General features: G+C 45.1%; 3 protein-coding genes across 5 annotated transcripts in view; 1 reads left to right on the top strand and 2 right to left on the bottom strand.

Moving 5' to 3' along the window:
- The window catches only part of LOC102090055 (myogenesis-regulating glycosidase), a 36,283-nt gene that overhangs the window by 10,637 nt on the left and 927 nt on the right, over window positions 1–24,719 (bottom strand). The window contains exon 1 of one of the 2 annotated variants that reach the window (XM_005507789.3): window positions 24,035–24,171. The exons of the other annotated variant lie outside the window; for it this stretch is intronic. The gene's annotated coding sequence lies outside the window, so the exon portion shown is untranslated. Of the gene's footprint in view, window positions 1–24,034; window positions 24,172–24,719 lie in introns of those variants that run through there. 2 annotated transcript variants of the gene reach the window in all.
- Window positions 1,429–21,303, top strand: LOC102090224 (uncharacterized). Of its 2 annotated transcripts, none has more exons than XM_021294975.2 (6): window positions 1,429–1,861; window positions 11,616–12,083; window positions 14,827–14,967; window positions 15,364–15,432; window positions 15,988–16,078; window positions 16,431–21,303. In XM_021294975.2, exons 1-6 carry the CDS (start codon window positions 1,807–1,809, stop codon window positions 16,636–16,638), a joined length of 1,032 nt encoding a protein of 343 aa, XP_021150650.2. In that variant the 5' UTR covers window positions 1,429–1,806; the 3' UTR covers window positions 16,639–21,303. The 2 variants fall into 2 exon arrangements, with proteins under 2 accessions (XP_021150650.2, XP_005507847.2); XM_005507790.3 differs by having other exon boundaries at window positions 1,430–1,861; window positions 11,613–12,083.
- NUDT2 (nudix hydrolase 2) lies at window positions 20,729–24,174 on the bottom strand. Its single transcript, XM_021294976.2, has 2 exons — window positions 24,035–24,174; window positions 20,729–21,656 (listed from the first exon to the last, which is right to left on the bottom strand). The coding sequence occupies exons 1-2, from the start codon at window positions 24,153–24,155 to the stop codon at window positions 21,343–21,345; spliced, it is 435 nt and encodes a 144-aa protein (XP_021150651.2). The 5' UTR covers window positions 24,156–24,174; the 3' UTR covers window positions 20,729–21,342.

Raw genomic sequence — 24,719 nt, 5'->3', positions numbered from 1 at the left:
CTGGCCAGAGGACACCTTCCTGGCACATACAGGGAAAGGCCTTCTGGGTGGTAAAAGGCAACAGTAATCCTGTGGATTGGGAGAAATCTGGGATTCAGGAACTCAGAGAGCACCTTCATGGCTTTGAGCAGATCACAGCCTCTCCACGCCTCAGTTTCCTTTATGTGAAATGGATGGAAGGGCCAGGAGGAGAAAACCAGGAGATGTACCAGCTCCCAGGGTCAGAGTAATAGCAGGATCCACTGTAGAAAAGCACAGTGACCTTTTCACCATCCAACAGGGAGACGCACCCACCGCAAGCTCTTCCCTCTCCTCCTCCTCCTGTGGGAGGGACACACTCGCTCAGAGAATGTGGTGGAGAGCATTTGCGTTTTCGACCCCAGCCGTGTGGAGAAGAGTTTAACATCTGTGCTTTTTAAATTAAAAATGCCTGGTATTTAGTGCAAATTGACACGTTCCCATGGGGAAAAGAAACCAGTAATAAACCAAATAAACCAGTTCTGTGGTGTTTTTCCTGAGCGCAGTGCTATGGCCAGGCAGGAGCAAACTCCCCAGGCCAAGAACTTACCCCAGACTTCCCTTTTAATTTGCTGTAGGATAACCATTGCCATATCCACATCCATCTGGGAAGAAGGTGGTCTGGTTAGAAGCCAGATTCCTTCTCTGAGAGGGAGAAAGCTGGTAGCCACCATCCCAGCCTGGGCACAGAGGGAACTACACCCTTGCAAGGCTCTGACCTGAGCTCATGCCCCTGCGCCAAATGACACTGCACTGTTCTAATTTGACAGCCTGGCTGCTAAATGAAGCAAGTCCCAGCACTCCCAGTGACTCCTCTTCTCATGGGCAGAGCTGGGGGATGTGGCATTGGTGCCATCCAGGACTGGTCCCCAAAAGTAAAAGTGAAGCCACCACTTCTGTGTGTTTTTATGCAAAAGGATTAACGATACATCCAGGTGAGAATGGCCCCAAGGAGCAGGTGAGATAGAAAACCGCAGAGAGGGTGTAGCTGAACAGAAGCATCTCACCAGGAAAATTGTAACTCTGGCTTCCCCTGCTGTTCTTTCACTTGACAGCCTTTCCTGCTGCTGTCCCTCGGGGAGGAATGTGTGGTTTCCCACCTGTGCAGAGCCCAACCTGATGCATAAAAAGCCAAACGCCCTGAGCAACCCTCAGGGTGAGCAGCAGGGCAGACCCAGAGCAAGACCCTGCTACCTGGCCAGGATCTCAGCTCCCACTTCCATCACCCTCCACCTCCACCACCCCCCACAGATGCTTTGCAAGATTTTATCTCCTCCATGGCCTATAGTGGTCCTTAAACTCATTCTCCCTGAAGAGAAAATGACCCTGTGACAGCACAGTCAAGAGCAGGGTTTCAGCAAACACATCCCACGCCCCTCTGGGCACTCCTGCCGAACTTTGCCTTTTCTTGCCAGGCCAGCCCTGCATCCTCCTCCGCTCCGCAGCCCGTCATCCTGCTTAGCATTCCGTGCTCATTGCTGGGAGCAACCCTGGCTGCTAAGGAGCCGAGCTCGGCGGCTGCGAGCATCTCGGTCCAGTGTTCCCCCATCCTGGCTCGTCATCTGATTTCTCCTAAGGGATAACTGCTGAGTGGGACCGCGTCTCCAAGCTGATGCTTTGCTGATAAGGCAGCTGCCAAGTCTCCAGAACTAAGACAAAAGAGTTTTTCTCTTCCCAGCAGGTTTTTCTGCTGTGGATGTCAGAGGAAGAGGGAAAAGCGAGCTGCCAGGCACTCCTCACAGGCAAGAGGCTTCAGGGGCTCCTTCCACACCACTGTTCTGTCAGACCATGGAGCTTTTCAGGCTGAGCCTAGGCTGTATTTGCCTCCTTCCTTGGCTTGAAGGTAAGTTTCTCCTCCTTTGGGGTAGCTGGAAAGCAGGAAGCAAACAGCCTCACATATTTTAACCCACTTTCCTTCTGAAGTGTTTTTTGGGCTGCAAAGCTCTGAACCCACCAGCAGCAAAACCAGTGCCCTGGAGGCACATTTCAAGGCTGCATTTAAAATGGGATCAAATGCAGGGGTACAGGAGAGTGAAGGACAGGCTGGCAGGGTGCTGGGATGGCTTGGCCAGGGACACTGTGGCATCATGCTGGCCGCTTTTATAAAGTGCTTTTAAACTGCTAAGAGAAGCGGATAAATAAACCCTTTCGGGAGTGAGACAGCGATGCCCTGAGCACTGTGTTTGCTCCCTGCCCCAGCAGCAGTGGGTGGGCTCAGAGCATGCTGGCAGAATGGGAGAAGGTGGTGGGAAAGGGAGCAGGACCTTGTTGCATTAGTTCTGCTCCTGTGGCAGTTGGCTGGGAGTGGGATGTGCTGGGGAGATGCAGAGTTTGCATCATTCATCACTGGGGAGCAAACTTGGTAAAGGCTCATGTTAACATTCACCTGCTTGCTGAGGTTGGTCAAATCCTGTATCCTGCCTGTACACAGGGGGATTTTGAATCCAAGTAGCCTTGTTTTTGACATGCATGGGTAGATGAGGAAAGCTAAAGCCCTGCCAAGCATCATCCTGCAGAGCTGGAGCAGTGCTATCCAGGAACAGTTACCTGGGAGCGGTGCTACCCACGGTCTCACCCACCCCATCATGGGTGGTGGGCAGCATATATTTTCTTTAAAAAAGGGCGAAGCCCCTGAACTAATAAGTAATTCACTTTTTATTATTCCTGAGGTGCTAGGCTGAAAGAGACTAATTGAAATAAAGCCCTGAAGCTGCAAGGAGGATAGCCCTGCAGTTTTGCAGGTTACCTGCTCAGAGCTTTTCAAGCTTCCTAGGCCATAGAACTACAACTGGTCAGGCTGCACAGCTGGTGTGCTTATTCCTTAAAGATGAACCTCAAACTCGCAGCTCTGACCATAATGCCTTTTGCTTTCAAATACCTTTTCCACAGCCTCTAAATGTGTGTTTGTGGGGCTGCTTTGAGCAGCTAGCCCTCAGTTTGCTCTGCAGCCAGGTCGAAGGAGAGGTTTGTGCTCCTACAGATTTGACTTTTGCTCCATCTACTGCTTTTTTTTGCACCCCAAATCCTGCCAAATAGACGAAATCCAGTGAATTGAATCTCTCTTTTTTCAAAGCTTCAGGCTGTGGTTATGTTGCTGTGCTAGTGCGGGGTGAAGATATATGTGCATCTTTCAAAATTTAGAGGGGATGTGGTTAGCAGCTGGAGGTGACAACGTGGTGGGATGCCAAGAGAGCAGAACAACCTTCAGGGTCTTCCTCTTTTGCTCTAATACAGATCTTGTCTGGTGTTAGGAGAAAGTGGTTCTTTACTTCCAACACAAAACAGGAGCCCTATGGTTATGCTTTATTAGTGAATTAGGGAGGATTACAGGACGTTTCCACAGAACATTTCTTTTCCTTTCCAGTTAAATGCTCTTGGTGCAATCGCATGACCAGCTATTGCATTTCAGCCTGCCCACTAACAAAAGCACAACTGTTTTTCAAGAAAGATATTTATCTTCCCAACACCTGGCAATGCCCAAAGCAAGATCAAAGAGCGGACAGCAAACATGTTCTTGCTTGGGGCTGATCTCTCCCTGCAGCAGTGTCTCTGCATCCCATCCTGCCTGGGGCTGCTGAGCTCCAAGGCTGCCCACAGGACAGAGGTGCTTGCTCCCAACAGACCTTAGAGGGTTCAGTTTCCTGCTGGAAACTGGAAATCCTGGAATTGCCTAAGCTGTTTCTGACAGTGGTTTCTTTGGAAAGTCCCTGCAAGCAGGGAGGGACCTGAAGTTTTCTCTTAACAAGTCAAGCCTGACATAACAGAGTGAGGTGTGATGGGTAGTGGGGAGCTGGGAACCGTCAGGATCTGTGCATGTACAAGCACAAAGAAAACTGCTGAAAAAATATTGCATTTAACATTAACTCTTGATTCTCATGCTCTGAGCATAAGGGCGGTCATGGCTCTGCTTCGCAGACTCGTCTGATCCCATATCCTGGGGACTGCTCTCCTACCTCCCAAACCCATGTACAGTGTTGGCTGCTCCATGACCCCTCGCACCCCACTCACCTATGGTATCCCTTAGCATCTCGCATTGAAAAGGCAGAGAGGCCAAACTTATCTGATACTTCTCCTCCCCCATATGCTTCTCCAGCCTCCAACTATTATCTGCTCAGGGGATTTCCTGGCCCTGCTGTGTTTAACTGTTCAGTGGCTATCAGATCTCCTCCCTTGGCTCGCGCAGGCCCTTCCTGGCAGCAAGGATGCACAACTGCTGGGTGCAGAGCCACCACTGCACACCGAGAGCCTTCCCTTGGTGCCCCATGTCCCATGTGGGATCAGTCCTTGACCACTCAGCCCCTGCCCACCTTCTCCAGACCTCTCTGGATTTTATAGACCTCCATCATATTCCCCAAGGGACTGTTTTTTGCCACGTGCATCAGCTTTGTGTTGACTTCAACATCCTCTGCTTAATACCATTTATCCATCTGCTTTTCCATGCCAAAACCTTATTTCTTTTTCTGTGGCTGCTCTGCTCTCTCAGAGACCTTTGCTGAGATACTTGGTCAAAAGTGGACCTTGCAGTAATGTGGAAAGCTATGAAGCCTTGCTGGTTAACCAAAAGCAGGATACTCTTAAGAAAACAGCAACGGTTGGGAAAAACACAGCTCAGTGTTGTTGCCAGAAGCAACAGCTGGGAACTGCTCAGGAGAGACATGTTACTGGAAAATAATCTGAGTGCAGACCAAGAAGTATTTGCAATCAGGTACTTGCACTGACAAGCCATTTGCCAGCTAATTACTGGCAGTTACCAGTAAGTTTTGTTGACTTCTCTATAAAAATCATACATCTTGATAAGAGCTGATCAGCTGCCCGAAGTGATGGAAATTGTGCTCCCATAAAACCAGAGCTCCCAGTTGCCAGGTAGCTGCTCACCCAGCTCCTGTTCTGCCTGCTCTGCTTGGACTCATGGGCAGAAGCCCGTTTGTCCTCCAACAGGGGCTCACCATGCTCCATCTAGCTTCGTCCTCTCTACAGGTAGATTGGCCACATCTACTGGCCTGTCATGGACATTTGTGTCTCCAAACTTTACACCCACATAAGCTCAGTTGTACACTGAAGAAGGACCAGGGCAAAATAAAACTAATGTTGGTTCCAGTCAACAGCCTGGTTTGCAAAAAAATACCTAATCTGGTCTTGGGGTATAAATTCAGGCAAAGCAGACAACAGGGTGCTAATCTCACAATTTTCCTGTGTACATCTTGATTTCCTGCCTTTGCCCAAACATATCTGGTTCATTATGCTCGCGTGTCTTCCAGATGTATTTAATCTTCTCATCCCATGGCCCTGGTCTGGTTTGTTGCACGAGCAGCAGAGAGGGGCTTGTTGCCTTGGATGGAGGGAGATCTTTTCATGAGAAGGATCTATTGCTGGGCTGCATTCAAGATTGCTCCTGCTCACTTAATCAGGGCGTTCTTTGTCCATAGGTGATAGCATCTCAAGCTGCTTGCTTCAGTTGGATTCAATGTAATGTTCCTGCAAGTGATCTTAAAGGGCAATGTCTTGCACTGAGTTCCATCTGCATGGGCAACTCTCCTGCCTTAAATATGAGCATCCCTCTGCTGCTGTTGCATCTTCTCATTTCTATCTGGTCCTGACCCTCTGCAGGAGGTGGAAACAGCGTGCTGGCGCCCAGGGGAGCTCTGAGACAGCTTCCCCTCCATCATGGCACAATATGATAATTTCAGGCCACCACAGCAAACTGCTCCTGCTGCTATGGCCAGTCACATGAAAATCTCTTCTGCCTTCATCAAATATCTTTCTATACCGCCTGGTTTTGTAGATGTGCCACAAAAGCCTCACTGTACATTTGGTCATGAATTTGAATCCTGGTAGGGGATCTGGATAGAAGAGGGTGGTAGCTCTGCATTACCAGCGTGAGGCCCAGCAGTGAGGGCAGGAGAGCTTGTATGCTGTGCTTCTCTGAAGGGAGAAGGTCCCATAATCAGTACCGGGGTGGGGAGTGGTGTTGACCCCATCACCACAGTGTATGAGCAGCTAAGGATAGATTTCCCTACCTCCTCTGGTTAATTTTTCCTCTTTTGGGCCATGGCAATTTCTGGTAGGAGCCTGAATCCCCCATGGCTGTCTTTAGAGACAGGCAGAGACCAAATTGCTGGCAAGGCAGCTTGAGAGGATGGGAGTCTTCCAAGCCTTCTTCCCACCTGATGCCCCTTTAACTGCAGCAATAGTCCAATGAGAGGACTCTACATCCTGGGAGAGCTGATATTCAGGGGGAGTTGTGCAAGCAGGCAAACATATATAGTGTGTATGAGAACGAAGTGCATCAGTCTCCATTGGTGCATGCTCTGTAGAGGAGATATGATCACCTGCAGCAGCAAACAGTGGAGGCAGATTAACCTGAGCAGCAAACTCACTTGTCTCACCGTAGCTCAGGCAATGGCACTGCTGGCTCCAAGGTGTATAAGCCATTGCACGTGTACCCCAGGTGCTCTGCTCATTTTAGGTGGAAGCAGCAGAGACAGCTTGGAGACATGTCTCCAAGACACTGTTGCCATGGCCTGGGTGACTCAGGATGAGCTGCTGTCATATGGTGGTACCTAAGAACAGCCACATTTGGGAGCTCTCCTGGGCCATGGGATGTCCTTCATGAAGCAGTTCCTATGAGAGGTGCCATGACTGCTGCAGATGGACATGTGCTTTCGAGGACAGGTAGAGGGAGGAAAAGGTAAGTTCCTGACTGTGACTCAGTGGTTGTCTTCCCCCTACAGAACACACTTATTTGGCAAGAGAAATTGAGCTAATTAAAGGATTTTTCAAAGAGTTAGAAACCCACTGGGGAGGGCAAAAGAGGACAAAGCCAATACTGATGACCCTGGGTAACATAAAGTGTTTTGGGAACATGTGCTTGCTCATCTCTCACTTACCCCTTCCCTCCACAGAGCCTTTAAATGGACCAACCCATTCCCAAATAATTTGCATCAAGCCATCACAGGCGCTGCTTAGAAATGGCAGAAAATTTCCCAGCCATTACTGGTAACCAAAGCTTTCCTGGTGGCATTACCTTAATTAGGAACATTGCACGGTTTTTGTTCCCAGTCTTACAAGGAACAGCATGTCCCAAGGGTGGCCATGCTGCAGAGACACAGGGGACTATATTTGCTTGCATTTCTTTCTTGTAACCGGAGTGGCAGTATCATAGGACAAACAAGCTGGCATCAAGTGCCTTTGCTAGAAACTGTTTATTTTGTTCCTAAAAATACGAAGAGGCCAAAATGTTCAAGCATGAGCAGCTCAAAGCAGGCTCTGCGAGTAAGGCTGGCATTTTCCAGAGACACTGAGTCCAATCCCCAAGGAGTACACTGGATGCTCTGCTTGCTCCAGGTTAACATTCCCCAAATGTTAGGCAAGTCATTTGGCCCCCTGAGTAAAGATTCTTGCTGCCTGATGTGTATCCCAAAGTAAATATTCTCCAGCTTTATTTGTGGGTCTGCCCCTCATGACTGCATGGGGCATGTGCAATGGTTGTCGTCAGTTACCTGTATCTGACTGTATGGTGCTCACTTAGATTGCAACATCTCAACCTCAGAAAAGCAATAATTCATGGGTAGTGGATGGTGAACCTGTATGACAGACACAGATTCACATCTTGGTTGGCAAGGACCCTGTGCAACATCACAAGGAAACCCCTGCTGTTGACAGCCAGCCTTACAGAGAGCTCAGCATCACTGTCAGTAGGGAAGACGCGTGGACCACAGTTCAGAGGAGACGGATTATGGTCCCAGCATTTGCTGCCGCCCTCCCGCGTAATGTTGAACCAAGCAAAGTTTAGCTAGACCTCTGTTCCCAAGCTGTAAAAAGGTGGTTATATGTTAGGACTTGAGGTATGGTATGAAGAAAAAGACCTATTAATAACTCGGTGGTATATGCTACTGAGGAGCTACACAAATCTGACATGAAAGCACTTCAGATGCAGTTCTGAGGTTCCTCATCTCACATGTATTCCCGTGGCAGATGGGCTGCCCTGGACCTTCAGTGGTGTGAGTCTCTGCTGACCGAGACCTGCATAAAGCCAAAATAGCTGGTAGAAAGGGGCAGCTGAAAAGTGCAAAAGGCTGGTATTACAGGTAACACGGGGATACGTGATACTTACTGCTAATGTGCAGGCAACAGTGCGATTCTTTAGAAGGTAATGTGTACCATCAGAGAATGTACACAGAACAAAACACAAATCTGCTGGCTGGGTTGAACAGCAACGCTCTTCAAAATGTAATTAAAAAAATGAAACTTTCAAATGGATAGTCTTTGCCAAGCAAGCAAAAGAAAAAACGGCAGAGATTCTGGCTTGTTTAGTAATAAAACCCATGATAAAACATATGAGAAAAAGATTTAGAAGAGTAATCTAGAAAGAGCATAAAAAAACTACCTACACAAATTTTCAAACACATGTGAAGTAGGAACTTGGTGGGGGTAAGGAGGACGATAAATAACTGGTGTAAATATATGAAGGGCAACCAAAGCAGGGCAGTGTAGAAAGGCTGAATGGATTATTGGTTCTGGTTCTCACTTCAGACATGGACAGGGAGGTCCTCAAATATCAGTCACTCTCTGCAGTTTGATGTGCTACCGAACAAAACTGCCAACAGAGGAAGTTTTAGGAGAAAAAAAAATAAAAAATAAAAATACTCTGTGGCAAATGACCAGCCCGGCCCAGATGGCATTCACACTGAGTTACAGGAAACTAAAGATTACAGTTTTTAAACTTGTACAGAGTATGTAAACTCTTACTTAAAGCAACCCCAGCACCAAAGGACTGTGTTACAGCAATGACATTCCTCTTAAGAGGGATCCTTGCACAGCCTGGGGAAACACAGGTCACCAGGTTTGATTTCAGCATTAGGCAAGTCAGTAGAAACAAAGAAGAGAATTTGTAGACAGGACAGATAAAGATCAGAAAAATCAATGCAACTTTTGTAGTGGGAATGTCTGACACCTGTGATGGCATCAACAGTGCATAGATGTGGTGAGCTGATCTAGACTTTATGCTTGCGCTTGCAAAAGGCTTTTGATAAGGTTCTTCCACCAAGGCCTTTAATCATAGAATTATAGAACAGTTTGGGTTGGAAGGGACCTTCCAAGCTCACCTAGTCCAACCCCACTGCAATGAGCAGGGACATCTTCAACTAGGTCAGGTTGCTCAGAGCCCCATCTAGCCTGGCCTGGGATGTCTCCAGGGATGGGGCATCGACCACATCTCTGGGCAACCTGGGCCAGTGTGTCACTACCCACAGGGCAGAAAATAAACTCCATTCTCATGGAGTAAGAGAGAGATTTAGCCCACAGACTGGAACAAAGAGGTGGAATGAGCTGACAATGATGGCAGCAGAGTGAAGGTATCAGCAGATGCCAACAAAGATCAAAAAGGATGAATGATGAAATAATTAAGTTTGCTGATGGCACAAAATTATTTAGAGTAATCAAAACTGAAGTTGACTGCATGGAGCTGCAGAAGGAGCTCATGATACTGATCAACCAACAACATGGTTTTTGAACTTCAGATTTGAAAAATACAATCTAGTGTACACAGACAAAACCATTTTAACCATCAATATTCAGTCTAAACTAGTTCATACACTTTAGGAAGGAGCCATCGGTGTCCTTGCTGTCTTCAGTGAGCTCTGTCTGATTCATACCCTCCTTCCCTACTAGCAAATACTAATGCCAAGTGCTGGAGAGAAGATACTTGCCTCAGCAGATATTTTATCTGACCCAGCATACTTCTCATGTTGTCCTGTTATACTTTTATGCAGCTCTCAAATCATTACTTTGGATATTAGTTTCTACAAATTAAGAGGAAGCAAAGAGGTGAGAATCCTGGATTCCAGGTCCTAGAAAAAAAAATACAGCGAGGGGAGTGTATTCATTCACTTTGGATTTTCTAAAGATTATGGGAGGTTATATATAAGACATTTATTCTGCCTTGGGAAACTGGCAGAAACTCAAGCCCAACGTGCATTAAACATCTTCCCTCCACCAAGCTCTCAACAAGGGGTAAAGAGCACAGGACTCATGAGCTGTCTGCACATCGCCAAAAATCTTAATTTCTGTTTAGGCACATGGGATTGCCAGGAATTGCCTGGATCGGTGGGTATCACAGGTCCATGAAACTCAATATCCCAGCACGGACACACCATCCTCATCTCGGAGATGTAGTTTCTCCCCAGGCATTCAGGCTGAGTTGTTTCTAATTTAGCAACCTCAAGGCACTATTAATCTAGCAGACCCTCAGAATTTCCTGAGACAAAGCCTAAGAGCTCTTTAAAGCTATTGTTCATACCCTTGGTATTGTGTACTGGCTTCTGTTTACACTGTCATTAGTTTTTTCAAGTACTGAGCCAAATACTTGCTACCAGGGAAAAGTATTGTTCTTTGCTTTGGGAGGGAACTCTGCAGAAATAGTTGTTCTTGTCTAACACCACTTTTCAGTCTCCTCTTACTCTTTATCCTCAATACTGTATGTTGATGAGGCTTTTATAACTCTGACTCCTATGGAAAAGAGGAAAAGAAGTCATCGTGAAAGTTGGGAGTTACCATGTGTTAATTGTAATTGAAATATTTCTGAGAATGTGCAGAAATTTGAAACTTTTACTTCTATCCCTTTATTTTAGGCATAAAATACGCTGCAGAAGGTACATTCACATCAGTGACAGACGGTTTAGCACTTAACATTTTTCTCAGGATGTTCACAGGCCACACCTGATGATTTTGTACTGAAAACAGGGGCATTTGTCCAGCTAACGAGATAATATCCATCCCAAGTTATCGCAGATGTTGGGACCCATTGCTATTAAAAGCAACAAGCAATTACAGAAATTGATCCAAATTGTGTGTCTGTTGTGTGGCGGCTGTATAACATCTCTCTCTTACAAAGGGATCTTTAAAAAAGTTAACCTTCATGCCTTGGGAGCACAGACTAATGTCAGGTGTACTAAATCCAACTTTATTTCAATATTTACATATCATCCATGTACTTCCAGACTTCTGAGGGGTATGGTTTTAACCCAGCAGTGCTGTAATATTACCAGAAGCCACTTAATGGAAAAAGTAGCCCGAAGTGGCCTAACTGGCCCCAGGTGAACAGCACCTGGGGAATTAAGGGGTTTCAAACAAACAAACCCCAACAAAAACAAAAACAAACAAACAAACCAAACCGAAACAAAAAAAAAAAACCAAAACCGAAACCACTCAATTATTTTGGAGGGAGGGAAGGATAAGTACTTTCTTAAAGCTATAACCAGGTGAAATATTAAATTAAATATATACAGGCAGATATTTTGGAACAGTACAACTTTTAAAGGGTGATGAGTTTTTTCCTATTAATTACATGGGTTACTTATATCATAGTTATTTTTCTCTAGTATTGCTCCCGGCTATTTGCACACCCTGTATTTTAAAGAAATGTCATGCCGGGGAATTAGGAAGCTGGGGGAGCTGTCCATGTAGGCAAGTCAATAGAGGAAAGGACTGGTGGGTCAAGTCTCCCCTTCCCTGGGTTGTTCACATTGTCTGGCACTCGGAAGACACGTTTGCCTCATCCATGTACATCACTAAACCCTGCTCTGATTGTACCGCAGTAGCAGAGGGACAAGGCTTCCTCATAAGGAACACCCGCCTGGAAAAGTGCATTCGTGTCTCCCACCATGAGACCAATGGCATCAGCCTGACTGACTGCAAGGCACAGTCCCCACAGCAGAAGTGGAGCTGGGACCCCACCACCAAGACCATCATCAGCCTCCAAACGAAGCAGTGCTTGTCGGCCCACAGGACGCGGGAGTATGCCCTGGTCAAACTGGAGCCCTGCGGGGACTGGGAACGCCAAGCGTGGTCCTGCAGCAAGAAGGGACACTTGACTCTGCAGAGCTTGGGCTTCTACCTCAGCACCAAGGAAGGAGGCCACAAGGTGTTTGTCTCAAGGGAGAAAGACAAATTAAGCAGGTGGAAGACTTTAGAAGATGAAACCATCTGTGCTGCTGCCCAGACAGCAGCTCCGAGGCCCAGCAAAACAACGCAGCAAGCTGTAGACACACATGTGTGGATCTATGAAAGTAAGATGAGGTAGATTTAGCATCAGATAACATCTAACCTTACATACCATCCAAACCACCTAATATCAGACTTGCAACCATCATTCTAACTCATCACAGTATCACAGTATCACAGTATGTTTGGGATTGGAAGGGATCTCAAAAGATCATCTGGTCCAATCCCCCTGCTGGAGCAGGAACGCCTAGGTGAGGTCACACAGAAACATGTCCAGGCAGGTTTTGAATGTCTCCGGCGAAGGAGACTCCACAACCTCCCTGGGCAGCCTGTTCCAGTGTTCTGTCTGGAGAGACACTGAATGGCTCCAATTCAGCCCAACTACTGTTTTCCAGCAGTTGCTGTTCAGTGTTTTCCAAAAAGCATTTAACACCTTACAGGATCAGGTCTCTAAACCACAGCAGCATTTCTGATGACAGGCAACAGTCAAGTATTTTGGAAAGTTCATCTGAATCAATGCCCAGAGCTAAGAATAGTTGAAATGGCTTGAGCCTCCCAAGTCCAAAACAACCAAGGACGTCCCATAAAGTTAGGAGCTTAAGACTTTGAAGGGGCTTTTGGTACTTTGTACTTTGGGATGTCATTTTTGGTAACAAAAACATTGGAGGCAGCTGAAAACCTCTTTTAGACTTGTATAAATTATTGATAAACAGCTATATATGAAATGAGAAATTTTTACTTCCGTTCCTAAGCAACACGTTACAGTTATCTCCTTCTAGAGCCCAACAGCACAACTATCACTAAAGAAACCATGGTTTTAACCTTCATCCCATGCTGTCATCATCCCCAAAAGTGAACCTCACTCCTGCTGAGGTAACCATAAAGAGACTAGTGAGCACAGCACATAAGGGGAGGTAGTTAAAGTGCTGCCCTCCCTTTGCATTAAGAAAACCCAGAACGTGACATCAAAAATTATTTTTAAGAAATGGTTTATATTATCAGTGTTATGTCCTTGGCCTCTCCTAAAAATAACCTAATTTCTGTCTTCTTGAGTGTTCACTATACTCTGCCTAGACTGGACACAAAAAGGGCAGAAAGCCTGGTCCTGTCATAGTTTTAGGTGTTGGACACCAGGCTAACAGGCATCAGGCATGGTCATTGCACCAAGATGTGACTGTCATAACTTGTCAGATGGCCACTGAAGCCCACTGCTGACCATGGATAATTCATGGTCCAGCCTGTTCCCCTCTGCTTTATGCAAAGGAATGTGGTTTCAGGACTTTTCTTGTGAAGTTGTGTGCAGAACTGAGACCTGAAAATCACAGTAAACTCATTCCCTCATCCTCCCCCTTCTTCCACTCCAGGGACCAGAAAAGAGCTAGTGTTCATAATGGCTTTTCTGTGTTTGTCCACTCTGTAGGTGATGAGGTTCCCAGCCTTCCACAGGGAAAATTACTTCCCTTACACAAGACTATTCCTTACCTTAAGTCTAGATGGCCCCAGTGAGATTTTCAGCTTTGCAGAAATGAGTAATGAGAACGTGATGACTCTGGTTGGTATAAGCCAATGGATTATGAATATAACCTTTTGACACAAAGGGGCTATATCTAATTTGAAATAAAAAGAGATACAATAGCTTTTTTGGCTGTCATGTGCAGATAAGATGGCCTTTTTACCAAGGTTTTTAATTAGCCAAGTAGATGGTTAACATGCAATTATCACAGTAGTCACAAGTATTAGTGTTTGTTTAACACAAAGGTAAATATAGCAAACACAAATTAGATACCATAATAACATAGTTAAATATAGGCTAGGAAATGCATGGAACATCTAATATATGGGAAAAAGGCATGTGAAAAGGGCATTTGCATTCCCCAAGGCAATGTTCCTGGCAGCGCAGGGCTGCCTTGGAGCCAGGCTCCCCAAATAAGGCTGGAGGGTAAACATAGAGCAGGCTTTGAATCAGATTGTGCCAGTTAGTGTGTCTTGTGCAAACTGATAACATTCCTCTCAGTCCCATGGTTCAGAGTGTACTGGAGGGAACCTCTGACTACTCAGCAACAACATCAAAGTCCTGTGTGTTTGTTTAGACATTTCTTATCCAAGTTTCAGTTGACTACGAACAGACAGCTTTTACTTCGGCAGGTTATTTGCTCAATAAATTACACCTGCATACCCACGGGTTCTGGTTCCACAGGAAGGGATGGGGTTGGGAGAAGCAGTGGGGAGTCCTGCAGACATGGATTTCTTGATCTTGCCACATGTATCAGTGCAGGAGAGGGATGACTATCGCTGCCAAAAGATTTCCCACAACCTCCCATCTAGTAGTAGTTGCCACCTCACACATCCTACTTGTGCAATAAGACTGGCAAATCAAAGGATGTTGTCGAGCCTTGCAAGAGGTATGGACTATTTACCACCCTTTCGATCCCATTTCTTCATCTGCTGTGTTGGTAGAATCTGTGATGCTTCCAGTTGCCTCTTCCTCACACCTCACTTTTAACAGCTGGTGTTGCACTCATACTTTTTAGAGCAATGACCTTATTCACCACCAGAAGACAAGCTTTGCTTTGGCTGCAGATTCAATCTTGAGTGATTAATTTCATCTTTGAAATCTGTGAGAACTGAAGGCCCCCAACACACAGGAGGAGGTGATCTCTATTGCACCATGTCCTATGTGTCTTGCGGGGTAGAGGACTAACACAGCAGGGCTGAGTTCCCTTCCCTAGCTGGGCACTGAGTGTATCCTGGTTTCTCTACAGAAAATACATTATAATCACACATATCTTTGCTTTATTTCCTTCCAAGCTAAAACCATCGATTCATCAAAGATCGATGCTGTGGACAGAGAATCTTCTGTGAGCCTGAGTGACCCACCTTTGGCTACCAAATTCAACAGCACTGTGTCTCCATCAAAGACCAAGCAGGCATACCTCCCAGCAAACGAGGGTGAGCGCTTTTCTTTTCGAATGCCGGAAAGAAAGTGTGGGTGGTGTCTAGGGATCACCTGAGTATTTTCAGTGGTGGTAAGTACCTGAGTACTTCCAAAGAACTTCCGTGTGTACCACTGAGTGGTTTGAGGCTTTGCTCTTGCACAACATTTAGAGATGTTTGCCTTGGCAAGTGGTTCGGTGATACAGTCATAGCCTTAACCTGGAGGGACAGCTATCAGATGCTCTAGGAGTAAAAAATGTCTGTCACTGAGGAACGAGAAAGTTTCCTTTCCCCTTTCAGCTCCATACAAAAGGGACTTGTGGTTACAGTGCAGCCCCAGGAGGAAGTTGGAGCTTCCTCTGGTCCAACAGTGGAAGCTGCTAACCTTGGTTTCTCTGCTTCTTCCCCCAGATGTGTCCCACAATCACTCTAAAAAGCACCATGGAAATCGAGGGAAAAATGCTGGGGCCAGGCTTGCAGGTAGGTCCAGTGAACAGCCAGAGGAGGAAGAGACCAGGTGGATGAAGGTTCACCAGTGCCCCTGACATTCTCATCAATAGAGAGCTACATCCCCCTGGGTACAACTGAGGATGCTCAGCAGGGAACAAGGTCATCAATTTAGCTGTCAGAAAATCTCCTTTCAAAGATTAAACAAATCTCCACAGGTCTGGAGTACAAAAGTGGAGTAAAAATATGCAAATGCTTTGTCCCAACTCACCAGGAAAAACAGATACCCACTAGCAATGGTGCCTTCCCCCAGCCTTTCTGATTTCATATCAGAGAGCTGCAGAGAAGCACAAACAGTTATTGTCTTCCTAGCAAGAAAGAAAACCTTATTGTGGTCATTTTCAATAGAGGGATGCTGTGCAGTGTAAAGCACTTGTACGATGTTGATCTCATGGACAAAGCACTTTTCCTGTTACCTGCTAGCCTCCAAGGACATTACAGGTGTTTTTTTGTGACAATCAGGGCTATTGCATAAGAAAGGAGATGGGTACAGCAAATGCATGATTGTTTTCTATTATATCCTTTCAGGAACCAACTGGAAAACAGCCATGCTGGTCCTCAGCCCCTTGGCATTCATACTGGGATTAATAATACTGACACTCAATGTCCATTACAACAAGTAAGTGAGATACAGGTTCATTCAGTTTGCCGCTTCCCTATCTAGTGTTTCAAAACAAAACTCTTGATCTCAGCACCCTTCCCTATGCCACACCTGATGTGTCTGGCTCTGAGCAGATGGGTCTGCCCACCCATGATGTCATCCTTGATGAGTTCTCCTCTCTGACACCCTGTTTCTCCCTCCCACTCACTGTCCCATCAAAACGCAGCTGCTAATGTTGGCTCCTCCTCTCCCACACACCTCACACCATCCCTGAAGGCTTAGGGAATGTGGTTGCTGAACCACCTGATGTGGAAAAGCAACCAAGTGACAGCCAGATGCAGTTGTGTTACCCCCTTCTCTCTTCTCCTAGGAAGAAGAAAATCCTCTCTGCCCTGAACAGCTCCCCAGCCAGCAACAGCAGAGCTGACTTACGGGAGCCGTCTCCCTTGCGAAGAGGTCCCCAGCTGTACCATCCACCATCTCGCTCTCCTTCCTTGAGGCATGGAGAGATCCTCATTGAGTGGAAAGATGGGACTGTCACTCCTCTTTTCGATAATGCCAATTATCAAATGGACTAGCTCTGATAAAACAGAGCTGCTGTTCTATCCTGTGTCACATTTCCCACCAGGAAGAGTGCCACCGTAGCCAATCTCCTCCCTAGCTTTGCTGTTTTGACAGGGAGTTGTAAGCATTGTTTGTTGGTTTTTTGTTTTTGTTTTAATGCTCAAGAACAACCTCCTTGCACAGGACGTGGTTGAAGCAAGCGGAGCAGATTGTTTGGTTTGTATAGGCACACACTGCTTAGCTCTTTCAGAGCTGATGTAACCCGTAACAAACCCCAGATTTAGCTAAATGAAGCCGAGACTCTCATCAGATGCAACTGTTCATTGCCCTGAAATTCTAGAGTTACTAAGTATATGAGAAAGTAAATTCTTGGAGACAAGGTGTAAGGTGAAAAACAGAAGTCTTCATAGTTCTTAAATCCGTTTAAAGATAAAACTAGCTGCCAACAGAGAAGGCTGTCAGTTACTTTGTCAATGCAAGAACATAACTAATAAGCACTGCCTTCAGGACTCAGAAGACGAGAGAGTCTCCTCCAGATATCTGCCAAAGTACTACTCCCACTGAGTGATCAATTAAGTAACAGCAAGTCATTTTTCTAACTTAAAACTTATCACTCCATCGTCCTCACAGCATCACTGCAAGAGTCCTGCTGAGAGAGTTTGCATCTCTCAAGTTTTCCATATTTAGAATGTATTAGACCTTATTATAACACATATCCTGGTTTTTTATGTAGAATCACAACTGTGGTCATATTTGTTGGGGATATTGCATTATGCAGCCTTTTTATACTGCTTCAGCCTCCTATTTCCTATAGGCATATGGAAGAGTCAGTGAACAGATACACTGCTCCCATCTAGAGCAGTAACACAGTTTTTTTTCTAGAGAGGTGTAAGGCACAGTTATCAGCCTTTACACTTCTTGATTAAGCATAATTACCTGTGACTGTCACACTGAATCCTCATCTTTTCTCAGTGAAACTTGCAATGTCTTAGTGCTTTCCTAATATTCATGAATTTATGCTTGCTTGCTCTCTGATCTTGTGATGATGTGAACCATAATCATGACTATAAATCAGGAATTCTTTGGAGCAAGAACTACTAACACTAGGAAACTACAAGTAGAAGCTGCATCAGTATAATTGCTCAGCGGGGCAAGGGAAACTATACCCTAACCTGTCCCTTACTCAGATTTAAACAACACTGTTCACTATTAAGTTGTTGTGCTATTTCAGCGGAGCTTGCACTTCTCTAGGGTTTGATTTTATTTAAACTAAGGCAGAAGTAAGGTCTCTAGAGAATTTACAGTATATGTTGGGTTTTGTTTGTTTTTTAATTTTTCTTTTAAAACATAGACCCACAGCCTGGTATAAACTCAACTGCCACAGGATATTATTACAACCAAGAACTTAGTTGGTCTCAAGAAAGAAAATACAAACTTTATTGGCTTGCGACATAAAAATTGCACAGGTCAGAGAGAAATGTCTTCCCCAGGCACATTATTCCAGAATTATTTACTGGAGGATTTCCCACATGCTCCTTGGAAAAACAGTTTATTACTAGACAGGGGCAGAGAAAGAAGTCACTCTTCACTAGTGAGCAGTGAATGCAGAGTCAGAATCAAATCTTGACTTTCCAACGTTTTCCCTTCTAAAAATACCCAAAGACTTTTGGGTCAAGTTTGCATACGCATAATTTTGCGCCAAAAAAAAAGTGGAGATACTTTTTGTACATAATCAAAATGCACATGCAGTGCCTCACCAGTTATCACAGTTCCACCACAATTAAGACGCCTGTCTTTGAAATTCTGTCCAAGGAGCACACCACCTTACAGTGCATAGCACTTGTTACCCTCCAAAACCTCAACACACTTTGGAAACATGATGTATGCTATGTTAATGAAATGCAAATACTTACTTGGAGTTCAGCTAATGTTGTGCTTCTCAAAGCAGTAAGTGCTTGTTCATTACTGCTGAATGGGCAGAACAGATGACTTGCTAATGACTCTCTGTAATTCATACTTATTATCTTACTAATCTTGCTCATAACCACAAGGCACTAACACAGTTGTTTACATAGCACTGATTAAATGGTAGCTCAAACAATAATGAAAAAAATAAGACTGTGAAGCAGCACAGGCTTTTAGCTATTTTTTCCCCCTCTCTTCTACTGGTTATCTTTTAGTTATTTCTCACTGTTTTACTAGATGCTGGAGACCAAATTTTCCAAGGTATGGACAGAAGAGCAGCAGGTTTAAGTCTCCATAACGAGAGGCTTTAAAAAGCACATTAGTCAAATGTCCACCAGGAAACACTCCAAAATAGCTGATTCTGCCTTGATGCCTGGACCAGGTGACAGTGGGTGACACTTTCCACCCCCTGCTTCTAAAGCCAGCTGAGAAACACTCAAGAGTAGTCGCACCACCTGTGTGATGTTCACTCTGCCATCACCTGAATGCAATGCTTGTAAACAATGTTAACAATCAAAATAAAACCTGACTGTAAAGTGGAGAAGCACTGAAATTGTTTATAGGACTATATGTTATACATGTATACATTAAAAGCCTCCTTATGGTGCATCCATTTTTGTGTGTGTATGCATATACACAGAAAAAGGATGCACTGTAACAGGGCTTTTACACATCACTCTACAGAAAGATACCAGTGATGAACAAACTACCACTGTCATAGTGGTACTAACATTACCGGTGTATGCCGCACCAAAGGACAAGTGCGCAGAACTGGAGAGTAAAACAATACTAAACTGCCACCCAGGTTTCTCAGCCCAGTTACGCTGCACCTCTGGTATTGCAGGTTTTCTCCAGGGCTGATGTAATGCTGATGACCCTTGGTTCACTCCTGCAGCAAGGAGGAAGGCCAGGTAGAAGCAGAGACGTACACTTATTTGCCTCAGAAGGTCCAAGTGTCTAGGCAGCAATGCTAGAGAAGATGTAAGGAAGGGACTTGTTCTCCTTCAAAATTTCCTCAAATTCAGAAAACCTCATTCCTTATAAAAAAAATGTAATAATGCCTTCATGCTTTTTTGCTATTTATGTGCCAAAACATCCAAAAGACTACGAACCATTACAGAATCACAGAATGGTTGTGGTTGGAAGGGACCTCTGGAGATCATCCAGTCCAACCCATCTGCTAAAGCAGGTTCACCAGAGCAGATCACACAGGAATGTGTCCAGGTGGGTTTGAATGTCTCCAGAGAAGGAGACTCCACAACCTCTCTGGGCAGCCTGTTCCAGGGCTCTGGCACCCTCAGAGTAAAGAAGTTTCTCCTCATATTCAGATGGAACCTCCTGTGCTTCAGTCTGTGCCCATTGCCCCTCATCCTATTGCTGGGCACCACCGAAAAGAGCCTGGTTTAATCCCTTGAGATATTTGTAAACATTGATGAGATCTCCCCTCAGCTTCTCTTCTCCAGGCTGAACAGACCCAGCTCTCTCAGCTGTTCCTCATAAGAAAGGCACTCTAGGCCCCCCACCATCTTCGTAGTTCGCTGCTGGACTCCCTCCAGTAGTTCTTTGCTGTTCTTGAACTGGGGAGCCCAGAACCACACACAGAACTCCAGATGTGGCCTCACCAGGGCAGAGTAGAGGGGGAGGACAACCTCCCTCGACCTGCTGGTCACACTTTTCTTAATGCACCCCAGCTACCATTTGCCTTCTTGGCCACAAGGGCACATTGCTGGCTCATGGTCAACCTGTTGTTGCATTACTAACTGAATATGTGTAACCAGAGTGCTAACAATCTCAGGTCCCAGCAACAATGACAAAAGAGAGGTCCACAGGAACGCTGACAGAGATGAGCACATTTGTACCACCACAGGCAGCTGCAATCATCCAGCACAAGCACCTACAGCACAGCTCTGGCAGCACATGTGCCCTGCTGCCCACACACTGGTGCAGGCTGCAGCCACACAGGTGCTATCAGCTGGACACAAGATTGCTCATTAGCTGAGATAATTCTGTGCAAAAAATACTGTATTAGGCAGATACATCTCCCTTTCCTAACCCTCTGAATAATGTATGTCTGAGGTGTTTGTTAAAGAGAAAAGAAGACAATAAAGTGGCTAAAGAACTTCGAGATCACCATTTAAATACTGTACATCAACCATTTACTAAGACTCTTCGGATGGCAAATGTTTTCATAGTGATGCATTAGATATGTACATACATTCATGATACAAAAAAACATGACCTGAAATGATTTGAACAGTTATGACAGCATATCAGTGGAAGAGATGGGAACAGAATTATTGCTTCCCCATTTGAAATGCAAGGTGTAACTTCTGCAGTAAACACTGTTACTAAAAATCTCCATCTGCTCATTTTCTCATCTCTAGTTCTACATCAGCAAGTCAAGAAATATCAAGTGCTTGATTTTTCAAAAGGACCTCTGGTTGTTCAGCACTTTGATTAAAAACAAAGGAGAAAAGAAACGGGACAGAGAAGTCTTTGTTAGCTCTGGGTTTCAATTCAGACATCTCTGGCTCACAGTTCAATTGGACCACACTTTTTTTGCACTGGCTAGGGGAGAAAAAGCACAGCTCTTTAAAAGCTCCAAGTATCTTCACTGAATTTGTACAGATTCAAAAAAGAAATCAACATTTCTACAGCAATATAGTTCTTCCCCTGGATTTAAAAAACAAAAAAACAAAAACAAAAAAACAAAAGCTGGCCATGTTTCTTAAAGTTTCCATCACAAAAGTATTTCACTCTTTGGAGCAGAGAAACTGATGCACTTCCTTCAGTGTCGCTTGCATGTCCTCATATTCTGCAAATTTGCAAGCATCCTCTAGCTTCAGCCATTGGAAAGCTTGGTGCTCCTCCGAGAGCTTGATTTCTGCGTTACAGTCTTTCATTTCTGCCAGCCAGTAAATGACGGTCTTGGGTTTGCCATGGACAGGATAGTGCAGTTCTTTCTTGTACCCCTCTATGAGGGTGAGCTGGCTGGCCTCAAGACCAGCCTCTTCCTGTGTTTCCCGGAACGCTGTCTGCAGGTCATCCTCTCCTGGATCCACATGGCCTGTCGAGAAGGCGAAAAAGTTAAGTCTCTGAGAAGGAAACTCAGATTTTGTTCATTCAGTTGACGACTAGGAAACATAGGGAGACAGATGACAGTACACTGTAGCTGATAACCAAAAGGAAACTGGAGAAGAGATTGCTTTTCCAACTCTTATATCTTGGTTTGTCTTTTGTTGCTTTTAGGATCGTCTTTTCTCCCACGTCTTCTGAAACTCCCAGTGGCCTCTCAGCACTGGACATCTTTTCTTCCCAGTCCTCCTCTGGAGCACCCCACGCCTGTAACGTTCCACCTTAGACCATACCAAGGACTGAGTGCCTCAAGAATGCTTTTCCTTTAGCCAGTCAGAGAGGACATGGCTCATCTGCCTTAGTCCTCTCTCAACCCTTACCTTCCACGGAAGCTTAAGGCTCAATTCTGCAAAATGCTTACTCATGCTGACAGCCCAGAAATGATGAGACCAGGCACCGACAAATGCCATTTAAAAGGTTGGTCTCAACTAGGCACTTGGGGTATTTTTATTTCTCATATTCCTCTCTGAAACGCAGCAAGCCTAAAAGCCAGTCCTTTCACCAGCTGCATAATCCTTCTAGGACACATCATTTATTTTACATTGCTCAGAATGAGAGGTGCCATTACAAACAATGGATAAATATAACACATCCCCAGATGTTTGTATTTTGTTGAGAAATGTCAGATTTGGTTTTCTCATGGAAGCTCCAGACCAGAACATAAATAGAACAAGCCGAGTAAGATCTCAGAAAAGCAACATAGCAGAAGTTGGGAAGCTTCAAGAGGAAAAAAGTTAAGCTTTATTTTGCCCCTAGTGTCACTCTATTTTCTATGCAGCTGGCTGCAAATAGCCATGATTTCATCACAGAGATTAATCTTTCCTCCGAGCATAGGTACCAAAAGCCACCCTTTAGTACGAGAACTGGGATATACGGGAAGCTCATTTTTGCTTTCCCAACAGGCCTCGCTCCTTTTATATGCACATCAGAAGCTTAATGAGTAGAGGGGTGATTCTGCCCCTCTGCTCTGCTCTGGTGAGACCCCACCTGGAGTCCTGTGTCCAGCTCTGGAGCCCTCAGCACAGGACAGACATGGACCTGCTGGAGAGGGGCCAGAGGAGCCACAGGAATGATCTGAGAGCTGGAACCTGATCTAGTTGAAGATATCCATGTTCACTGCAGGGGGGTTGGACTACATGGCTTTTAAAGGTCTATTCTATAATATTGTGATTTTGAGTGCAAGAGATGTACGTCTACAAGTCATTTCACTCCCTCCTGAAATGCCAACAAGTAATTTTAATTGCTTGTCCAGAATTACTGTCTTCCCAGTAAACCTTTCCACATGGGTCCCTGCTCTCACAACTAATCATGTCCCAGCACATGTTTTTTAGCTTTCCAGTAGGCTGCAAACTCTGCTCCCTTAGGCTTTTGGTGAAGTGGGCAAGGGGGAGGTTTGGAAAGTTTTGTTCTTTCCCTTAATAGGAGAGTGTAGTTGATATTGTTACAAGCTTTTTTTCCTATTTGAGAATTCTTGTTTACAAACTGCTCCTGCACTATACTTTAAAAGCACTGCATTTTACAAAACAAGAAGTAAAAACTAGAAGGAGGAAATCTCAGAGGATTAAAAAAAAAAAAAGTATGTAAGAAGATCTACAAGAAACTTGAAGAATTTATGTGTTGCGCTTTTCCCACTAAGGATCTAAGTAACTTTTCCCTGCAGTTATATACCACCAAACACCATGTGTCTTTACAAAGAAGGTGTTACTATAACATACACCTTTCGGCGTCAGGCTTGTCTTCTCCTTTGGGATCACACTGATGAATGAGGACGGCTTCGGTGAAGATGGCTGTCCCTCTTATCTCTGCTGCATTAGGTATGTGCATCAACCATTTCCTGAACTTAAATAAACTCCTGCATCTCCTAAGAAAGGTGTTCTAAAGTAAATCATCACCAATTTCAGTTTGCCTTCTAATGTTGTGCTGCAAACTGTGACCCTTCTGATTACATGTGGGTCAAACAACCATGCGCTGGCAACAGTGGCACCTGGCAGAGGGTCAGACCTGGGCAAGAAGGTAACACCTTCTCTGGCTACCTAATTTCAGCTGGCTGCTCCATGTCTGCCAGAATCATCAGAGATCCAAGGAGCAAGACTGCGTGACTCACACCCAAACCCAGTTGTGCCCAATAGCTTATACAGCCACAACTTGCAGAGAATTTCAGCCCCACTCTGCTGCTCATAAGCAGCTACTGTCAACTGATTAACTGCCCCCCAAATCTGACCTTAGAATCATTCAGCCAAAGTTCAGTCTGTAATCTCACTCACTCCCGACACAAATGACATTTGAGTGTGTTCTCATGACAAACGTCACCTTTGGGTGGGGTCCAGTGATGGGTCCCGTAGGATGTCTGCAGGAGGAGGTACTCGATACCGTCAGTGACCTTAGACTGCAGCCTCCTGTAGATGATCAGGCCACATGCTCTCACAGCCATGCCCCTCTGTTCACTGCACCGAGAGCTGTGGAAGCGCACAGGGGATCAAATAGAAACAACATACACATCAAACAGACCAGTCGTACGTAGCCAGGGAAAAAAATCTCACAGTGTCTTAAAAGTCATCTGCCTCTTTGCATTTACTACACAATTAAACTGCATCTTATTATCTTTGAATTGTAAAAAAAAATGAGTTCTTCCCTTTAAAGATAGGAAACAGGAGCCTATATAAGGCCTTTAAAAAAAAGTTACCAAGATGCATGAAATATGACCTGCATGACACTGTTGCTGATACATTAGAAACCATAGGGAGGAAAAACAATGACGTATCAGAAGGAAAGTCACCAGTGAACACTACGAAGCTGTTCCACTGCGAAAATCCACAGGCTCTGTGCAAAGATAATACCTCAACATTACCAGAAGCGGCATGAGGAAATAATTGCCCAAGACAGATCTCTTGCAGCAAATAACTCCTCAAGATGCCAGTGGCAGCGCTGAGAAATTGAATGGCAAAGTACAGGCTCTCTGTGGTCTGGGTGAGACTTCAAACTGTTCTACAAAACT

Source organism: Columba livia, chromosome Z (genome assembly GCF_036013475.1).
Source record: "Columba livia isolate bColLiv1 breed racing homer chromosome Z, bColLiv1.pat.W.v2, whole genome shotgun sequence".
NCBI lineage: Eukaryota > Metazoa > Chordata > Aves > Columbiformes > Columbidae > Columba > Columba livia.
The sequence above is the reverse complement of the archived record's forward strand: the minus strand, read 5'-3'. Positions and strand labels throughout refer to the sequence as shown.

What these genes read in the sequence shown, in the direction of transcription:
- LOC102090224 (XM_005507790.3), top strand. Translation starts at nt 1,807, where the DNA reads ATGGAGCTTTTCAGGCTGAGCCTAGGCTGTATTTGCCTCCTTCCTTGG. An exon ending in ATACCTCCCAGCAAACGAGG is followed by an intron (nt 14,968 to 15,363) that starts GTGAGCGCTTTT and finishes TTCTTCCCCCAG; the next exon opens with ATGTGTCCCACAATCACTCT. An exon ending in CTCAATGTCCATTACAACAA is followed by an intron (nt 16,079 to 16,430) that starts GTAAGTGAGATA and finishes CTCTTCTCCTAG; the next exon opens with GAAGAAGAAAATCCTCTCTG.
- NUDT2 (XM_021294976.2), bottom strand. Translation starts at nt 24,155, where the DNA reads ATGGCTGTGAGAGCATGTGGCCTGATCATCTACAGGAGGCTGCAGTCT. An exon ending in TCACTGGACCCCACCCAAAG is followed by an intron (nt 21,657 to 24,034) that starts GTGACGTTTGTC and finishes CCTTCTCGACAG; the next exon opens with GCCATGTGGATCCAGGAGAG.